This window comes from Vanessa cardui, chromosome 13, assembly GCF_905220365.1.
Source record: "Vanessa cardui chromosome 13, ilVanCard2.1, whole genome shotgun sequence".
In the NCBI taxonomy this organism is placed as follows: Eukaryota; Metazoa; Arthropoda; class Insecta; order Lepidoptera; family Nymphalidae; genus Vanessa; species Vanessa cardui.
In genome coordinates this window covers 4,063,612-4,084,660 of record NC_061135.1, presented here as the reverse complement: position 1 = coordinate 4,084,660, position 21,049 = coordinate 4,063,612, and the positions used below count along the sequence as shown (strand labels likewise).

Below are 21,049 nucleotides of genomic sequence, written 5' to 3'. Positions count from 1 at the left end.
CTAGGTAGCTCTACCATTTATACCTCTCTCGATAGTTACAAATAAAACCTAATAAAAAAAGTTATATTGAATAAAAAAATCATTGATTAGGTTTATTTTGAGTAAGCGTCTTATTCAATAATATTTAAATTAAAAAAAAAAACTTAAAAGGTTATAAATATTTTTGGGGACAAAAATTAAAACGAAATGAATTTTAGGTTAAAAAATTTCGCGTGTATTATTAATAAATAAATAAATTAAACTATTTACATGAAATAAATTATTAAAAACTAAAACGGCACGCGATCTGACGTCCGTCTAACAAACTATTACTGACTAATTCATAATTTTTTTTCATATTTATAAATTTACATGTGTATTTAAGTAGGTGTATCACAATTTATCCAGCCACCTACGAGAACAATAAGTCGCAAACTCCCCACTCCTTTCCCGCCTCTGACCGAGGAGCGTGAGTTATTATCCCATTTTACAATAAAAACGTCCTACAATATCATAAAACCTTGCCACGGAGCAAGTACCGAAATCCGACAAACGTCAAGTGCAAACGCAAGCGGCGCCACCCGACACCTCAATTATATCCCGCAAAAGTCATCGCTCGACATCAACCCCCCTGATCCGTTTTGTACACCTTGCCACTTCCACCGTCATATAATTTAAACGAGGCACCAGCCTCAGGTATTCGCGGGCTGCTCGTGTAACTGGGCGGCAATCGTGAAGGGGACAAAAAGCTGCCGTAAGATAGTGAGGAGTTGACACCGAGCGATGTGTCCAAAGTAGAATAATATCCAGAGGAAGCGGCTGAGGGAGGTGGTGGTGCTGGGGGCTGCTGAACTCTTGACGCCTCAGCGTATGCGTCCAAATGAGTTCTCACAAGTGAAAAAAGTTCAGTGTAATTTGTTACAGCAGCTCCCGCACCAGCAACCCTGTACAGCAGCAACCTTGCCTCCCCAAATAAACTGTCCAAAATTTTACCTGTCGTGAAGAGTACGATGGCCTTCAGACAGGAGTACTCCGCTGAGTCCACGTGGAGAGCTTTTAACTTCTCCACCTGTTCTTGGAAGATTCTTATATGGTCCATGAACGCCACCACCCGGTCAGCTGCCATCGGTGATGCATGGAGACCGGCAGCGGCGAGTAATGGCGCCACGTGTAGAGGCATTGAACACTGAGATGCGTTTAGGACGAATAATTCGGACCAAACGAGCCGTAAAAGTGCGACTTGGTCCGTCACTTGCAGTTCGGGGAAGAAAGGTATATTTCTCGCCCATTCGACGGCGGAGAAGAGTAATCTTGCTGCTAATTCGCAGATATTGTCTATTCCCATGACATTAGTGGGTTGGACGCACTGGCCGTATCTCGACGTGGGATAAGGTTCTGCTCTGAGTAGGAGGGAGATATACGAGGAGAGGTAGGGATGGCTGTTGAGGCCGGCCGCTGGATCGCCATTCGCGAGGGCGAATTGGCCAGGGAGGGCGAGGCCGGCGGGCTGCGTTGGCGGCACTCGGCCTCTTTGAACAGCTGAAACAAAGGAAAAATAATTGAACTATTATGACAATATTACAAGTAAAAATAATATCTTAGTAAATAAAACTTGAACACAATATAATAAAAATGAAGGATTGTTTGTGAAATCACAGTCATGTCTAGAGTACGGCGGTTTACATAATTCATGTCGCTAGGTAGATGTTACAACAAAGTCTATTGTTTTAATGTAAATTCCGAAATAATCTATTCCCATTCGACCGTCCAACCTTAAATATACAATCGACACAAGAAATCTATTTAAACGTTTACCAATATCTTGAATTTATTTTGTTAAACAGTCCATTGACGAAAACTAAACGTAACCAAAGGAAAAACAGCAGTTTCTTGAGTAGGTAAATGTAAAAACATTTGCCGCCATTACAAGACTAGTGGCAGTTTTCGCGAGAAGCGAGACCATTTTAAATTCAAATATGGAAGCCCATTCTTAGAGTTAAAGTCATTTGAACGCGAATCACAATTAGCATGTTGGTACAACGTCGTTATACCGTGCTCGTAATGGCGTTTATGACCACACTAACAACAGTCGGTGAGCGCGTAAATTAATATTGCTTCCTATGTCGCTACCACGAGAGATGTTGAGCTATGGGTAATTAAAGTGACAATCACACTCAGAAATGCCATTCCACATAGAGTATACAACTTTATTCAACTATAAAATGCCGTATGTACGTTCGAATTCGGCTTTACGCGCTGTTGTCATCAGTGTAAGAAGAATGTTGCTTCTTGATAGGTTTTCTAATAGTAGAATAATTGGCTATATTTCACCCAACAGTTATTCCACCAGCTAATAGCATTAATTTGTATTGCCGTATAACAGTTTTGACTATGAGTGAGTCAGTGTACAATCGATGGGTTTCTTATGGCTTAGGGAATTAATGACGTGTTCCATATTATATGTCACCATCAAATTGGGACGATTAAAATAAAGTTGAGACATTTGAGACTAAAGTATTCTTAATAGCATAAAAACTGATATAGTACCACACAAATATATTCGAGTATCAATAAATTCGTCGATTTTAAATGTATTGAATACTCATAAGTGGTAGATATATTATGTTTTCGGAATACATGGAAATTGAAGAAGTTACTTTGATTTATTACTGTAACGACTATTATTTGCGTTTTGTACTTCAGTTTAAATTATAAGAGAAAGTATGAAAGTCGTAGTTTCTGGAGCAATTATGGCACCAATACTTAAATCTTAATTGGTGAGTAAGATACATCTGTAATAATCTTTAATTGAATCGACCGCTTATGCGAGTTTATTGACTAACATGGTTACAATATGGCGCATACAGCAGGCATGCCATTAGAGTTCTAAGATAAGCTATCTCGCGCAGAGCGTTCCGATTGGTCAAAGTCGTTGTGATAAATATTTTGTTTCCGTTCATAATGTACCAATGCTAACTATATCATTGTTTTATGTACATGGATGGTTATGATTCTTGATAAGATTGGATCTTGTTTTAGTTTCATTACTGTACCACAGATAATATATTTGTTTTGTGTATATTATTTAAAGAATTAACGGTGGGTTTTATTTTTGAAGTTTTTTTTTTTAATTTTGAATTACGTCGAACAATTTTTTGATATGGTAACAATATATGTTATTACTAAAAATATTTCTTGTAATAATGTGTACAGTTTTATGAAAGCGAAATTATTACAAAATATATTTAAATTGTAATTTCAATAGATCTCGTGTTTGTAGCATCTGTAATTTGTTTGACCAACATCTTTATAATGTATTTTAAATCGCTTTGGCTTAAGACAAACACGCTTTTTTTATATATCTGTACACAGGATAAAAAGTGTAATTGCTCGAGTTGTATATTAAATGTTTTTAAATGAACAAGCTCCAATTTTTTATAAAATATTTAATTTTCTCAATAAATAAAGGTTCACTAAAGTTAAAATGAATTCATATTAAATTTTCTTTTTTTGGTCAAGGTTTTCGTCTATAAATGCTAACTTATTTAATATTTTTTTAATTGTTTTATTTATAAGACAATATGCAGATTAAACAGATAAAATATAAATATGATATTATTTAATAGCAACATTAAAATTATTTTATTTAATCTATTTTAAGACTTGTGGTTTTATAATTTTATCGATCGTATTTTATAGTAAGGTAATCGATTTCTTGTAACTCGTAATAGCTAAGTTGTTGAACTAGACGAGTATTATCAAGGCACAGATTATAAACTCATAGATCAGTGTTAATTTACGTCTAACGAAAAGGTTGCTTTTATTTTATAATAATGATATGATTAATCTGTCGTTATGTCAATTTAGTTGCGTTCATTGTTTGTCATGTTTCCGTTGCCTTTGGTGTAATTTTGAATAGATAGTTTTTATATATGTATATTAATCAATAATTATTTATAATGGTCATCAATACTTGTTGTTAAGCAAGCAGAAATTATACCTATTAGTAAAAACTCGAGGACGTTAACCTTTTTACATTTTTGGATTCTTCCCATTCATATTGTCTATGGTTTTTGCGGGTAAACACCGTGACGCCACCGCGTAGGCCAGTTAAGGCGTTATAAATCAATGCCACTCTGTCACGATTATAAATTCCAAGAATTAACAGGTGGAAAACGGTAAGTATTTGATTTTTATTCTTTATATAGTATTTATAATACCTCTCAACTATATAATACCATAAACTATTTTTATTGTCTAGAAATATGCAATTAAAAGCTTATGATGTTATAAAAACAATTATCATATTTTATGTGTAGTATTTTTAAAATAACTTGCCCTAATCTCTTTTTACAAATTTGCTTTGAATCAAATGTGTGACTATGACATTACAGTATGAAAAAAGTATAAGTAATATTAATTTTCAATGCACATAAGTCATTGTTACATTGAACTTGAATTAGATTGTGAAATATTTAAGTATGTATTTTAGGCCATGCTCGTTCTGAAATGCGTCAATTTCGGTCATGGTGCATACCGACAAAAATGTTGTTACAAAAATGCCAAGCTCGTCGAGTATTCGGACCGTGCACGTTTTTTGGCGGGAGAGCGAGCCCGCGCCGGCGCGAATGCTCGCGCACGCGCTTACCTTTTTTTCGTTTGACAGATAAAAAATAAAAGAACGAAGCAAGTTCTTTTTATTACATGCTTCTCGGTCGTTTTGTTACATTTTTATCTTTTGTAAAAAAAAAAAACTACACATGTTAATGTATTAACACTCGGAAAATAATTCGTGTACTACAAATAACTTTGAAAGACAATGACATTAGGTCATTTGAAACATTTCAGTGTTCATTTAATGGAATTATATTACTCATTACTGGCTATTTTTACGTTTTAAAAAGAATATAAATTCATCGATAATAATAATTATCGTCAATATAATTTTACGTTCGATTTCGTACACAGAAATCATCGAGGTATCGTTCACGAATTGTTACATCAACAATTCAATTAAAGTGTTACATAGGTAATTCCGTCTGAATTAGAGTAATTGCTGGCATGATTAGTCGGTTTCAGAGCGAAGTAGGACGCCTCACTCCCACGGTGCGTCGACACCTCGCCTAATGGCGCGTCATTACGCTATCTGCCGATACATCTTTGGTGCTTCGCTTGACATGAATTGGGCGATCTGTCAATTGTCTATTCAACGTAAGAGTGAGACGGATAATCAATATTGTATACGAATAATATCCTTTACTCTGTTTTAAAATATATATATATTTGTTTTTTATGCTTTTGGTTGGCGGACGAGCACCACAAGGTAAGTGGTCAACGCCACCCATAGACAATGGTGCTGTAAGAATCATTAACTATTCCTTTCTTCGGCAATGCGTCACCAACCTTTAGAACTAAGATGTTATGTCCTTTGTGTCTGTAGTTACACTGGCTCACTCAAAAGGTACGGTCAAGGTACAAGTATATTGGGTTTTGAAGGAATGTCACTATCTTAAATTGATGGCCGAGTTCGGACAAATCGATTATTATTTCACATTTAGGTACGAATTATGCATCGAATTTCATTTATAACGATATGTCTTTTCATTTAATGATTTTGATTTGATTTTAAAATAATAATATTAAGTTGAAAACTTATTTGTTGAAAGAATAATTAATCAATCATTTTTATTATTATTATTTTTCAATATTTCTTATTCTCTTCCTTTGCTTTACTACGAAGTTAAAAATGATCATCGTATAAATAACATACAAATAACAAAGTAGGCTGTGCATACATAAATAATAAAATAAATATTAATATAAGTTATTGGTATGGCTACCCATACGGTTAACAGGTAGGTCCATTAACGATAATTTGCATCAGGCTGTCCTCTTTAACACCATTTCATATTAAGCGGCGCCCGCGCATATCTCGTCGGATTAAATGAAATTAACGCGTTTTATATTATAAATTATGTTGATATTTTTATAACAAGATTGGATTCCAGTTAGTTACATTATATATTGTATGTTATTAACTATGCCATCAGCATTTGGTCACTTTGCATTTTAGAAATATAAACGCGGACTACATTATTTCAAAGACACAATGACACAAATATAGAGATTACTAAAATAATGTATGACTCAGGGTGCGAAGGATTTTTTTGCCTCATTTCTTTAGATTTTTTTTTGGAATTAAGATAGCTTGTAAACCGTTTTATGTAATTTAATGAATAATCTGTACTTTTCATACATAATCTATGCAATAGAGACGTAAATAAAATCAAAATATATTTTATTCAAGCAGGATTTTACATGCACTTATGAATCGTCATTTAAAAAACTACATGGAGTTTCTTGCTATACTGATAGAATCTAAATTCCCAACTGATGTTAGTTTTACTTTTGAAATTGATATAGAAATATTTGATTATTAGAACCAACCTGAATAAAAACTATTTTGTTTGTTTAGATAGTAATGTTAATTTTTAAATTCATACGACTATAAAATTGCTAAACTGTTTCTAAATCCAGGCACGGTTAACCTATATACGTGGAGAACGATCCTAACTATCCATTTGTGTACAATTTTGTAGCCGCCAAGATTACATCCTAAGCACTCTTAAGATTATAGACACAAGTGCGAAATTCGAATAGAATTTTCATCCAAAATCAACAATTTTGTTCCATTCTCTCCACGTACTAATAGTGATATATTTTATTTATTTTTTTCTCAGCTAAGGGAAAATGTATTTTATGTTTTGATAATAAGGTTTAAAATTATCAAGGGCGTCAACGCTCTTGACACAGATTTACTAGAGGAAACTATCTGTCGTGTCATTTCTGAGATCTGTCGATGCCGCAGTAATGTCGGAAACAAAAGGCTTAGCTGTTCAATTGACACCCAGCGTTTATAATGATAATTCAATTGAGATATTTGTCATTGCTCATTAAAGCTCAGTTATAGGTAGATTGGCTAACAAAATGGTAGTCAATTATTAATTTTAAAACTTTATGTTAAAAGCTGAAAATGAAATGTTTTTTTTCTTTTTTTTAATAATTTGTTGCGCAAATGCATTGCCTATAGATACTGGAATTTATGGACTGTGGATACTGTATCCTCAGCCAATTGAAAGTATTCAATTGTAAATAGTCATCTGTATTAAAAGTTATTTAAGAAATGAATTTTTGAATTCTTTTCCTTTAAAATAATTTATGTAATCATCAAATGGATTGTAAATTTGTAATAGAGTAATTATATAAGTAGACCATTAATTAGATAACTGTTTTTTAAGGTGCGGCTTAGCTGCTGTTTTTTTTTTAAATAGAAAATGTGTCGGGGGAGAGGCGATCTTTCTGGAAAAAGTTCGATCTCTTACTTGGTTTCTACGTGACATAAAAACTTGCAAATAAAACAACCAACAGGTTGTACCGCGACTGTACCCTCTTTGCGAAACAGCATTCAACGAGAATACTGGTCATCATCATTATTATTATTACACAATTATAGTTATTTTTTATGCTAAAGAATGTAAAAATAGTTCATCATTGCTTTGATGGTAAAAAATCAGATTTAAAAACAAAACAAATACATAACTTAAAAATTCAAAATAACTCATTTGGATTTTATATCAAAAGATTTTATTAAAATGTTGCCAACCTAAATAATTTTCAATAATGCACTAAGTATTACAAGCTAATTCATATATTGGTAACGAATATACTTATAGTATATATATATGTAGAGACCCGCTCGTCTTCACACGGATGCACTTTATTAACATAGAGAATTATATCATTTTTTAAATAATGCAAACCCTACACTCAGGAATAATGTAGCTGTCTATTAGTGAAAAAAATTCAAAATCGGAATGTGATATAACCTCTTTATAATATAAATACTAAGGATATTTAAAATTTTATAATGATGATATAAAATGAAATTTAAATTGTTTAAGGTTTTGAAGCCGACTTTAAATATCATTGATACTTCGGTTAGTAAAATGAAAATATAAAACTGCGCTGCATATAACTTAGAATCAAGTAAATAACTTAGGTAAGAATCTATGTAATCCACCAGTCTTTATTCAATTTGCTATATATATGTATATAGTATATAGTACATTAATAGAGGCTCACGTGATTTTTATTATATGTTTACTAAAATATCTTGTTATATCACTAAATGTACTGACCTACATGTGTATTATCAAAAAGGTTAGTATTATAGAACAATCAACGTCAACTAAACAAGCCAATCTTCGATGCATCTGTATAAAATTAAATATTTGAGAGATTCGCGTAATTTTGTAGTAAAAAGTAAAGTAACAGCCTGTAAATTTCCCACTGCTGGCATAAGGCATCCTCTTCAATTAAGGAGAGGGTTTGGAACATATTCCACCATGCTGTTCCAATGCGATTATAAACACAAATTATGCACATATATATAGTGGTGCTTGCCTGGGTTTGAACCCGCAATTATCGGTTAAGATGCACGCGTTCTAACCACTGGCCCATCACAGCTCTATGTAATTTTGTATTAATATAAAATTTTACAATAGATGGCACTAGTGTAAAACAAATTTGACACATCGGATGTCGCAGCAACAAATAGCAGTTTGCGTAATTTATTTTAACAAACAAAAAGTATCTTACGTAAACAATACCGTGATGTTGATTTGAATAAATTAGCACAAATATGAATACGGAGATTAGAAATCTTCACTTATTTTAAAGTCAAACTCGGATACAAAGCGGTCAAATAAATCATAAATTATTTCGTAAAGTACTTTCGACGTGATTCTTTCAAATCTAAATTTAATGGGGTATTTACTGAATTTTCATAATATGTATGTTTAATTTTTGTTTATAGTTCATTTCGTGCGATGAAAATTATCCAAAACTGCATATGTCCAATTTCAATCAAAACTGAAACATAAGCAGTGGGGTAAAATGAGCTCTAAACCTTCTCTTCAAAAGAATATACACGTTGTAATTTCAATAGCAGAGGAAGTAAGAGATAAACAAACCTTTCGCTCATATTCCATACGATGTTCTAGCTCAACCTACTTAAAAACTTATATACTTCCTAAGTTCCGATATTAACTTTACCGAATTTTCTTACAAATACATAATTAATACAATATATTACTAAGGTTTAAGATTTAGATATGTCGCAGCACGATGTAATCAAATACTTTGATTGAATTCACTTAGTTTAAAGATTTGATTCTGGCCAGTGAGAATCATTTTAGACAAAAAAGAAATGTCAGCTGGTAGAAAAAAGAGGATATGACGGATGGTGTCGCTTATAAAATATTGTAACAAATCAGTATACGAATCACGCTATAGTTTTGTTGTATTATTCCGTGAATGTGTACGTCGAAGTATTAACCAAACAATCTTGTCAGCTCTCCGTTATATATATTCATTTGTACTGCCATTGAAAGGACCTATATACCTGTTACACTTCTTAACAACTGCTCGAATGGAGGGCTCAATTTTTTAAAGTCTTTCTAGTATATTCTCGCAGTTTATATGTGTTGATAGACGCACATACAAGTATATAAAACGTCGCAGCATTAACGTTCGACTACAAGTCGGTAGTGAAGTAAACGGCTAATAAATCTTATTCACTGTAATTATTAGGAAGGATTTACAAGGATATTTATCTAGGTCTCAGATCTTAAAGTTTATTATCTGAAAATGTGTCAATGCTGTTCTATGATATTAGTTAAACTTTATTGTTACGTCTTAATTATGACATAATAATATTTGATTAACGATATAAAATCGTGCGTTCATAATCTGGGTATTTTGTTTTCATGTAATTTGTGTTTAAGATTCTTAATAAAAATAAAAATCAAAATCAAAATATGCTATATTCAAGTGGGCTTTTTCAAGCACTTTTGAATCGTCATTTAACAATTAAGTAAAGCTACCACCGGTTCGGAAAGTAGATTCCACCGAGAAGAACCGGCAAGAAACTCAGTAGTTACTCTTTTATATAAATATATATCTATAAGGCTAAGCTCCTATCTTCCTCCTCAAACGGAGACGAGGTCTTAATTCAGCTGAAGGACATTTACAGGTTGATTGAGTAGTATATATAAGATAGTATTCTTTCAATACTTAGTTTATAATATAGTTAAAGTAGGTACTTGTATGTGGGTTGTATATCGTATATTGTTATATAAGAATAACTTAAGTTAGGAATTAAAGTTAGGTTAAGGTACCGAGTTAATTAATTAAGAAACCTAAATTACTTTAAATTATCCTAAATATACTTAAGTTAAATTTAAGTTATTTATTTAAATGGTTATTTTCCACACAATAAAAGAGTATCATTCAATTTGTTATTAAAACGTACAGGTGATTTGAACGAGATAATTAAAATGTTCTATAAGCTTTACTTATGCATTCCAGCGATTACACAGAAATATGCATAGTCGTTAAATTTTATATAATGTACATAAATTGATTTCATATTGCACAAGCGTTGAAGGGACTCCAATAGCATCTACTTCGTTGATTTAACGTGTCAGTCAGTCAGTCAGATTTGTGGATCAGTAAAAAACGTACAATATGTGTATATTATCTAAATATATAATTGTCTTTAACTACTGAGTTTCTAGCCGGTTCTTCTCGGTAGAATCTACTTTCCGAACCTGTGGTAGGTTTACTTAAGATAGTTGTTAAATGACGATTTAAAAGTGCTTGTAAAAGCCTGTTTGATTAAAGTATATTTTGATTTTTGTTGTGGGCACTTCCGTGGAATCAGTATCATATCTTAATATCATCAATGGTACGAGAGTCGTTTCCAAAAAAATTAATATATCTGATAAAAAAATTAATTCGAATACCAAGCCTTTTTGTTTTTTATTTTATTACATCATTAACAATTTTTATTTTCTTACTACGGATTGATTTTGTCCCATCCTGTAGAGATATATTCATATGCGTAAAACCCGACTACGGTCAATATCATCATATTATGTAGTAAATGTATCATATAAACGCGACTTTTTATCTTGAATTATGAATATATCAAGGTAACATCACGTCAAACACAAAATCATGGGCACTACGCAAGTGATTTAGAATGTAGATTATACCGAGAACATTTTAGAAGTATTAAGTACGTATCTTAGAGCGGTAATCATAACATAGTATAACACAAAGTCGCTTACCGCTATCTGTACACTATGTATGCGTAGATTTTTAAAAATACGCAACGGATTTTGATGCGATTTTTTTTATAGATAGAGTGATTCGAGAGGAATTTTTGTATATAATACACGGTCAATATAGTAAAGAAACACTGATAATTTTAGATGTTTCTACTGTGACGTCATAAATAAATCTTTAGAATATTTAGTATTAGTATTGCGAAGCTGGGGTCTCTAATTGGACATATAAAAAAAACTTAAGTTTAAATAAACGAATAAGAAAACACGATACATCCGTAATCGAGAACAATCGTTTGGAAATGTATTAAGAGCTTAATGAAGACTTCACAGCGCCATAGGCGTAAGGGAACAAAAAAATACTAGTAATAAATTCAACCATTAACGATGACACACGTTTCTACCTATCAAGTCGTTACTTACGTTACAAGAAACGTAAGATGTATGTGTGTTCGGAACATACATCACTGTTAACGTGGAAATTGACTGGGTGATGTTTTATTATTATCTATACATGTATAAATACTAGTTGTTGCCCGTGTCGTCGTCGTTTTTGAGGTTGGTTATCATATGTTAGACAAAAAAGTTGCCTATGTCCTTTCTTAGGGCTCAAGTTTGCTTCATGCCAAATTTCATCAAATTTCGTTCGGCAGTTTGGTCGTGAAATACAGACAGACAGACAGAGTTACTTTCACATTTATAATAGTCATATAGATTGTTTTGTATTATCTCTTATCTGTATGAAGCTTTATATTGTAACATAAATGTAACATAAATTATGTATTTTTTTGTTACTCATGAAAAAGTCATATCTTGAATTTATTCGTGTATGATTAACGCCATTTCATCTTCTTTTTATTATTTCGAAATTATCTACATTTAGTAGTTTCATATTTAATGTATCGTAGAATAAAGTATCAAAAGGGTTTATAAAATATACATGGACTACTTAAATTAAGTGTGTTTTTTTCAATTTGATTGCTTCATTACTAGGTGCATTTTTTGATTGTATGTCTGTATATAACTGGTACCTATCCACTGGTTTTAATAAAAACACGTACATACATGATGTACCGTTAATCTATTTATTTTAGCTGTTGCCTGCTATCTTGTTACGTCTCGATACGAGTTGATAATCCGTTATTTATGTCAGTAATTTTTCAAACGGACCCAGCACGCGACTAAGTGTGTCCCAACAGCGACATAACATCGACAAATGGTACACCATCCACCTTTTGTTACCATAACGGTTGTGTTTTGATATCATTACAAAATTCCCGGGTCTTACGACAAGGAGAAATATAGGCCCTAATACGAAGATTAGAGATCCGCTGGTGTCTCTAGAAAGTGTCGATTCGAAATTCGGAGAAGCGTTGACTAATGGCGCAGACGATTTGAATATCGATAGCCAGTGTTGTACCGATAAGTCTCCTTCTAATGTCGATTTGTTAATTTAAAACGGAATCCAAGCAAACAATCAATTCGAATATAGAAAGCAAATATGATAAGTAAACAGAACCGCCCACATCGTGCTGCATATCTAAATCGCTATTAGTGACGAAACCGGACACGGAAGACATCGGAACAGTACCAGATCGTGTAATTAAATTTATCGAATGATATAAAATTCGTAGAAAATATGCTAAACATTTGTATAATAAAGCGATTGGGAAGCGCGTGCCACGGCGCATTCCTGCCCGGCATTAGCTCCACTCGGCCGAAGTAATTATCAACTTATTAAACGTCGTAGAAGATTTATGTCAGGGTCGGCTACAGGTAAAACCGTTTCGTTACACTCATCAATGTGACTAATGACATAAATATTAATTAAGCTCTCGAAGACAATAAATAAGTTTAAGGCGAGCTCGATTTATTGCTTGTAAATTGAATGAAGAATTTGCTCATCAACGGCCGACGAGCGGGGAGATAGATAACACGGGAGAGGAGGAGATTCTTGCAATTTAAACTCATATCAATATGAAAATCGTGCAATAATCTCGATGTGAAATAAAGGCAGCATGCAACGAGTCACTGACCACAACAACGTATGAGAAGCGAAGCTTGCGATAATCATAATACGCTTGCAGATATGTGATTAGCTGCGGGGTCACGAAACGGTCGGTGTTAGACAGAGAGCGCTCGCTGTCCCGCTCTCACCTTAAATATACCCAATAGTAGCGATCTCTTCAGACAAACGACCGGAGGGCGCCTAAACCGCTATACTAAACTGTGACCTCACGAAATTCTCCCGCACGATACCGGCGCGGACGATGATTCACGTAATGATGGACGTAGACGGCCTGACATGTAGATATGGACGCTAGATGAATTACAAGCGACACTCGCTTCTCATTTAATTTACAACGCGATTATCATTTAATACGAACTGTCAATGCGACTTTCGTAATCTTCGAGGAAGACGAAATCAATTCATCGAATAATTTGATATAATTTTGACTAAAGTATAATTATACGATCGTAAATCAGTAATTTAGTGACTATTACGGAGATATCGACCAGTAATATATGCGTTTGATATGTTAACTTCAAACCGATATCTATTTTGACGGCGAGTTTAGAAAAATACCGCTTAAGCTGATCTTAAAGCGGAAAAGACTTTCAAATTATGGCTTATCAGAATCGAAACGATGAGTTTAAAATGTAAAGTGAAACTATAAGGCTGTATACAAATATAATTTATAGTAAAGCACGGTACAGAGGGCACGACCAGATGAACAGGTTTGTTGGGACTACTAACGTAGTAACCAATATACATACGAACTGTGCATTACCCGCTCAAGAATTCGAGATTATACGCTCTCGAAGCGGTCGAGCCTGAGAAAATTTCACCTACAGGAAATTCTATCATAAATGTTTACTAATCCTACGATCTAACATCAAATTAAATAGTTCCAATTACCTAAGATCTCGGAGCACTTAATGTTAAAATTAAAACATTAGTTGTAAACGTTAAACGGTACAAATTAACGACTTGCTATCCGATGTTCAGAATTCGGACCATTATTGGTAAATGTTTATATGAGTGTATTACAAATAGTATTCCCGTAACAAATATTAGAACAGGCAATAAAATCTAATCATAATCAAATCAAGGGAGAAATCCGAGTGAACATCACACGTCGTGAAGGCATTAGATTCTGAGAGTCGAGGCCGCTCTAATAAATCACCTCTTTAGTTCGTTAGGCGCACGCCGCCTGCGCAGCGGGGGTCCACCTTCGATTCCCGCCGTGGCAAGTGGAACGGCAATTGAGGTAACCCCCTGTAGGTGAATATTTTGACGTGCTATATAATGTCTCGTTGCGTTCCCTGTGATGAATGGTGGAAACGTCAGAAGACTCGCATTGCTATTTTCGATTAAGGAACTCGGCTCATTTTGATACAAAACGGAGTAATCAATTGTTATTAATTTCAGTACCTTTATAATAATTCAGAAGAAATAGGAAGTTGTATTATATAATATAAAATAAAAGCTGATTGTTGTATAAATGAATTAAAGACATCCGCATACCAGACAACGGGTTTTGCGCAAGCGTGCAGATGTAACACCAACTAACAGCATTATGGCATTTTCTCGAAAGAGTTTGTATACGAAAAAGTATATCTAACACTTCCTAAATCTCTTCTGATTCGTTGACTTGACTTTTATCTGTGACAGATTCGCGACTAACATTATGTGAATGGTTTATTTCGTTAATCCAACCAGAGATGAAGGCGTCCGTCAAAATTTAAAAGTTAATTATCGAATACTTTTACCGGCCGGAGTCCGCACCTCGATATATCATCCCCACGGATATAAATCACGAAGTGATTGATAGTGGTGTATATCTCACGCTCGTTCACTAGCTCCTTTTTTAATCCGACACAAATGATTTTACACTTTGCTTCGTTTTCTGATGCCATTTCGCTCTGGTTTTTACGAGGTGCCAGAATTGGATTTCGTCTCAGTTTTACTGGATGTCATAATGGACGTATTGTTTTTGTTTTGTTCTTATTAACGCTAACACTAAAACGACTCGCTAAAAGATCGCCTTTAAAAAATTCAAATTACCTGATTTAAATACATTTTAAACTAATAAAGCTACTTCGGTAAGAACGGTAAATTATGGGCAATAAACTTCAATTTTAAATATAAGGCTGCAGCAAGTCTTTAGAGCGTTATTACGTGAAACATTATACTTATTGGGCTTTCATTTTATATTCAATGTTTATAATATGGAACTATCAAATATCTAACAGTTTATTTACATTCATGTGAGGGTTACCTGCCGACGACCGGATCAGACCTTTCAGCGAAGATTAGCACTGCTCCTATTGTAGTTCGTCCCCAAATTCACATGCAAATCGTCGTACAAAATGTGCGGAAACATAATTAGCTTACGACGCCCGGAACCAGTATCGGCAGGTTCTAGGGGTCAGACGGTTTGACCGTAAGGTATCGGAACCGGTCTATTATTTTCTTCGTTTTTAATTAATGTTTTCGGTTCGATGTAACTCTTGACCGATGTCCGGCAAGGGTTGTCTACTGATTAATGTTAGGGGTTTTCGCGATGTGGCCGTGGGAACGCGTCGGCACGTAACTTTCGATGGTATCTTAATGTCAGACGCGGATAGTAAGTCTCAGTTTTCCCAGAATGTGGACCATTACGAGCGGCCCTGGAGCGTCGTACGAAACATGTCACAGTTATTATGCTCACAACGATAATATCTTCCGACTGTGACGCAGCAAAGTGCGTTTACCGCCTCGAGACGTTCTCGTTATTCTAAGCACTGATTATTTTGACGATTAAGTCGTAAAAATTAATCAACGAAGACAATGATATGTGCTATCAGTTTGGTCAGTCAATAGTTGACCAATGTCACGGCCTAAATTATTCTCACGGTACTGTTTGCCCACTAGGCTAGCCTAATGCAAACAGACCCAACTTACGGTCAGTTGATCAACAATGACCACACCTGGTTCAAGACGCAAATTGACACCCTCCTCAAAACGCAACTTTGATCCTTTTGACATACTCTTTGTTCACAATAGGCGTATGCAAGGCGTTTTGCCATTGAAAAAATAATAACCGAAGCAAACATTGCCATAATTTGCAGCCCCTGGGAATAGCTTAGAACGCATGATGTTTTTGACATGTCTTGTGGGCTTTACAAAGATAGTATTGTTCATGGTTTCCGTTAAACATATGACGGATTTCACGCAAGGATTGATTGAATATAATGAGAATACCAAAAAATATCAGCTTATATCTTTGAGGTTAACATGTTATTTTAGCAGTTAGAAGATATCTGTTTTAATTAGAATAATATAAAACCCCTAACTTCATATATAAATTCGAAGATAACTTATAAACTAATCAAGCGAATTTTGAATGTTCATTAAAATCAAATTCCATTGATGATCACAAACGAACTCCCCTTTTCGAGGTATCATGATAGCAAAAATCTTTCTAAATGACCGGTCCAGAACAAAAACTTATTAAGACATACCAAACAATGAAGTCAGTGATTGATGCGAGCGAAACAAAAGGTATCCTTTGTTAATGTCATAAGTGACGACCAGAGCAGGGATTTTTTACAGCTTCAATTTATGCATTTATTAATAAACCGGTTTTTAATGTATCTCATTAATCAAGGGACAGAACATATAAACGAAATCATTTAACCAGTTGAATCAAAATTTAAAGTAAAAAAAAAACTGAACACGTTAGTTAAAAAAGTGTTAAAACTGTCCTATTGTTTAAAGCCTGAACACGATGAACAGAGGAGATAAGCCAAATATCATAGCACATTGCTGTTATAAGAATGACCAATGGACAAAAACATATCTGTAACAGATCATCAAAGAGTTTAGTAGCGCTTCCTCAATCCCTTTCAACCGCTAAAACGTTTTAGAAAACACTACCACACGAGAGAAAAAAAGTCACAAAGGAGACGACGATTTTATCTCAACCAGATCTTTAATATTGATGTCTAAGACGATTATGCAATAACAAAGCCGCACGCTCTTTTCCTTTATAATAAACAGTTAATCTCGAATAAAAAAGTGGACCTTTTGCACCTTTCCATTGTTTGTTGACAGCAAACAAATCGTTTGTTGGACAAAATATGAGGTGAGGGTTGAGATGTTATGGGGTGCTCAAGGGTTGGATTGAGAGCAGCGGGTTACTCGTCCTTTCCGGTATGCGACCAACATTATCTGAGGAAGGGATGCTAATGAAGCAAAGCAAAGGTGTTGGGCATGAACAACAACGATACGACTTACGAGTATTTTCTTGATTAGATTTATTTAATGCTTCAGTCGAGGAGCGAACTTTTATAATTCGAATTTTGAAAAAGTATGCATTCCATGCCATCATTAAAAATAATTTTCCAAATATATATTACAAATATATTAAACCGTATTAATGTCATTTTGATATTTGTTTTTTTTTTTAATTCCTAAAAAGCAAAAGTATTAAAATCTGAATCCAAAAAATCGTATAATAGTTGTGTGTTAAGATCGTGAGCTGTGAGCAGGTGTGGTAATCAGTGACCCGGCGGGCGGCGGTGTTATGAACCTAACTTGCCCTCAGCGGACCTTCCTTTACGGCCGACATTATAAATAGTACGGTAACACGACGGAGATACACTTTATAAACATTTTACTGTTGATTTGAAATTCAAAATTATGAACTTATTTAAATAAGCGTGGACATTTTTAATTTGGTTTTGATCCATTATATTTCGTATGTAATTCTGTATTTAAAATTTAGAAAATATAACAAATTCCGCGATGATTACATGTATATATGCTGTATGATAGTCTGATAGTATAAAAATTAGTAATCCTATATTAGATATGTCAAAATAAAACGCCAAACGAGACACAGTGTAATATTGATTAATCCAAAGAACAGCGGGGGTCGTGTTCATATTACGGTCAACTTCCTCTCAGGATAATGAATACAGACTATACAAGTCTTCTTGCTTTTATCTCTTGCTTGAACTGATTTATATATTTACCCAATAGTAATAAGTAATATTTATTTCAAACGACATCTCGCTGGCATAATCCAGTAGAATATTATTGTTTTTCTAAAATGGCGCCAAACAAAAGTTTATATTAAATTTTCCTAATTATTTTAGTCACAGAATTTTATTTTATAAATATTCTTCTATATTTTTTCATCTCTACTAGGTTGGAACTATTATAATTTTGTATATTGGATATTTTGACCCAAGAAATGAAAGGATTTCAAGGTTAGACAGAAAACTTGATCCTCGTAATCAAAGTTTAAGCGAACAAAATCGCCCACTAATTTAAATTATCAAACACAAAACCGAAGGCATTATAACAATTATTTCGAAATTAAGCTCAATGTTAAAATCATTAAAGTTTAATTTGATTAACACTTAAAATCTAGTGTATATCATTATTTCTTGCCGATTAATTCGTTTTTATCATTAATTTACATTAACAATGCATTAGAACATAATAACTCCTAATCCTATCATCTAAGAAATTTAATTTGTATCTACTCCCAATCTTGACGAGATTAATAAAACTTAGTCATTAATACTATTAATCAATGGCTTGTCTATAAAACAATAACAGCGTATTAAATCCAATTTAATGATAACCTTTAAGGGTGACCGGCCATCAGATGAGCTGAATGATGAATATAATCATTACGTTATAGATTTTCGTTACAATACGTACTTTACCTTATAAGATATTTGAAGTTTATTATTATTAAACGCTGGAAAATTTATTTAATTGGAAATAACACACAGTTGTTAATATAATCTCTGTCTGTCTGTCTGTCACACTTCACGAACAAACCGCTGAACCGAATGCGATAAAATTTGCTAAGAAGCAAATTTGAAGTCCAAGTAAGGACTTAGGTTACTTTTTTGCCCGATACATGACAACCAACACACTATACAGCGAATAAAGCCGAGGGCGACTACTGGTATTATATATGTTGAAGTGTGATCTAGAATATAATGATTTCAAATTGAACAGGATTTTACGTTTATAAAAAAAAAAAAAACGCTTAGCTCCTCGAATCTCGTGGATGACTATCCTAAGAGTTCAAGCCGCTCTTAGTCGATCGTCAACAGTTATTTAGAATAACGCCCTTGACCAGTCGGACTAATGGTTGTATAAGATTAATGATTTAACTAATTACACTTGTGACAATCAATGTACCTTTAAATATGGCTTTTTGTGTAAAATATGCACTAAAGAGGCTGGAAATTAGATTTGAGCTGTAAACACTAATTGAGAACGACGTGTCAAAATTTAATGATTTAGCAAAAAATAATTATTCATAGAACGAAACAAATTACGGAGATAGATTTTTTTTTATGGAATGTGCTTTATCATATTGAATTAGAAATGTACGTATTTTTATATCATTACTAATATTCAACCGCGGCTTTGCTTGCGTTTTAGGTTATTATTGTCATGTATTAGGCCAAAAAGTAGCCAGTCCTTTCTTGGAGCTTAAGTTTGCTTCGTACTAAATGTCATAAAATTCAGTTCAACGACTTGGTCGTGAAAGACTGACAGCCAGACTTACTTTCACATTTATAATATTATTAATAATAATAATAATTAATAACTACAACAACGGGATTTGTTTATTATCTAATCTATCTGCTAATTCTTAAAGGCACTTCATAACTAACCATGTATTATTTCGTTTCTCGTCGAACTAATATAAAGATCGATATGTTATTTTAAATTGAGTTTACAACAACGCAAATTCAATTCTCCTTTCCTAACCACTGAGCCACTCGTGTCTCATCGAAGGATATGTAAACATACTTGCTACCAACATAGTAGCGACTGACATAATTTAAGCCGTCACAAAAATAATATTAAACTTTTAAGAAGCAATTAAACTTGTTATGACTAGAATCGCGTCGTGTTCGTAGTGTACGTCGTAAAATTCAAAGTTACATAGTGCTTACATAGTTAAATATTATGATAAAAATACTATATTTACAACATTAAATGTCTCAATATAGGCATGAATTACTTTTAATATATCGTAAAAGAATATTCAAAATAAATCGATATCATTAAGTAATGATTTTAATAAGAACTAAGCAATGTATCATTATTTCTTGATAATTTATCTAAGTAGTATTTTAATCAAATGTTATAACTCACCTTCCCTCCTCATGCCCATTTTGAGACATTTCCTCAGTCGGCAATATTGGCATTGGTTTCTATGGTGTTGGTCGATGGGACAATTCCTATTCCCCCTACAGGAGTACGTCAGATTTCTTCTCACTGATCTCTTGAAAAATGATTTGCAGCCTGCGGAGCAGATATAACTGTTAAACACAATACTAATTAACTCAAACAAATAAAATACGACAAAAACATGCATATGTAGGTAACATGAAACCAAATAAAAATGATTATTTGCATTTCAGTATTATTATCATTAAAAAATGACTCAAGTGAAGTTCTCTGGATTCAAGCTTGAGAAAATGGCATTATTACAAGTTGATATTTTTCTATACTCATAAACACTTCGGACGGATAGAAAAAAAATAGACGGTTGATTTTTTATGAGAAACATGCAAAGAAAAGCCTTAGTTCATTAAAGTACAGAGCCTTCACTGGACGCAAAATATATTAATTTCAAACAAACATGTTAAATTGTATTTATTAAAAATAAGAAAAATATAATATCAAGGTTGATAAGCAAAAAAAATAATGTATAAAGAAAGCGTCTATAAATGTCCTACTACCGGCTAAGGCTTCAATGCTGGTTGGTGGACACATATGTGACATAATTTCATGGAAATGAAGAAGGACATGCATCTTTCCTCACGATGTTTTCCTTCATAGCTGAGCATGA

At 33.4% G+C, this 21,049-nt stretch overlaps 1 protein-coding gene across 1 annotated transcript in view; it reads right to left on the bottom strand.

Moving 5' to 3' along the window:
• The window catches only part of LOC124534931 (steroid receptor seven-up, isoforms B/C), a gene marked incomplete at its 5' end in the record, with an annotated part of 84,648 nt that overhangs the window by 51,616 nt on the left and 11,983 nt on the right, over nt 1-21,049 (bottom strand). Inside the window, 2 exons of the mRNA XM_047110973.1 lie at nt 973-1,518; nt 20,350-20,499. Coding sequence (XP_046966929.1) covers nt 973-1,518; nt 20,350-20,499 — 696 coding nt within the window. The remainder of the gene's footprint in view (nt 1-972; nt 1,519-20,349; nt 20,500-21,049) is intronic.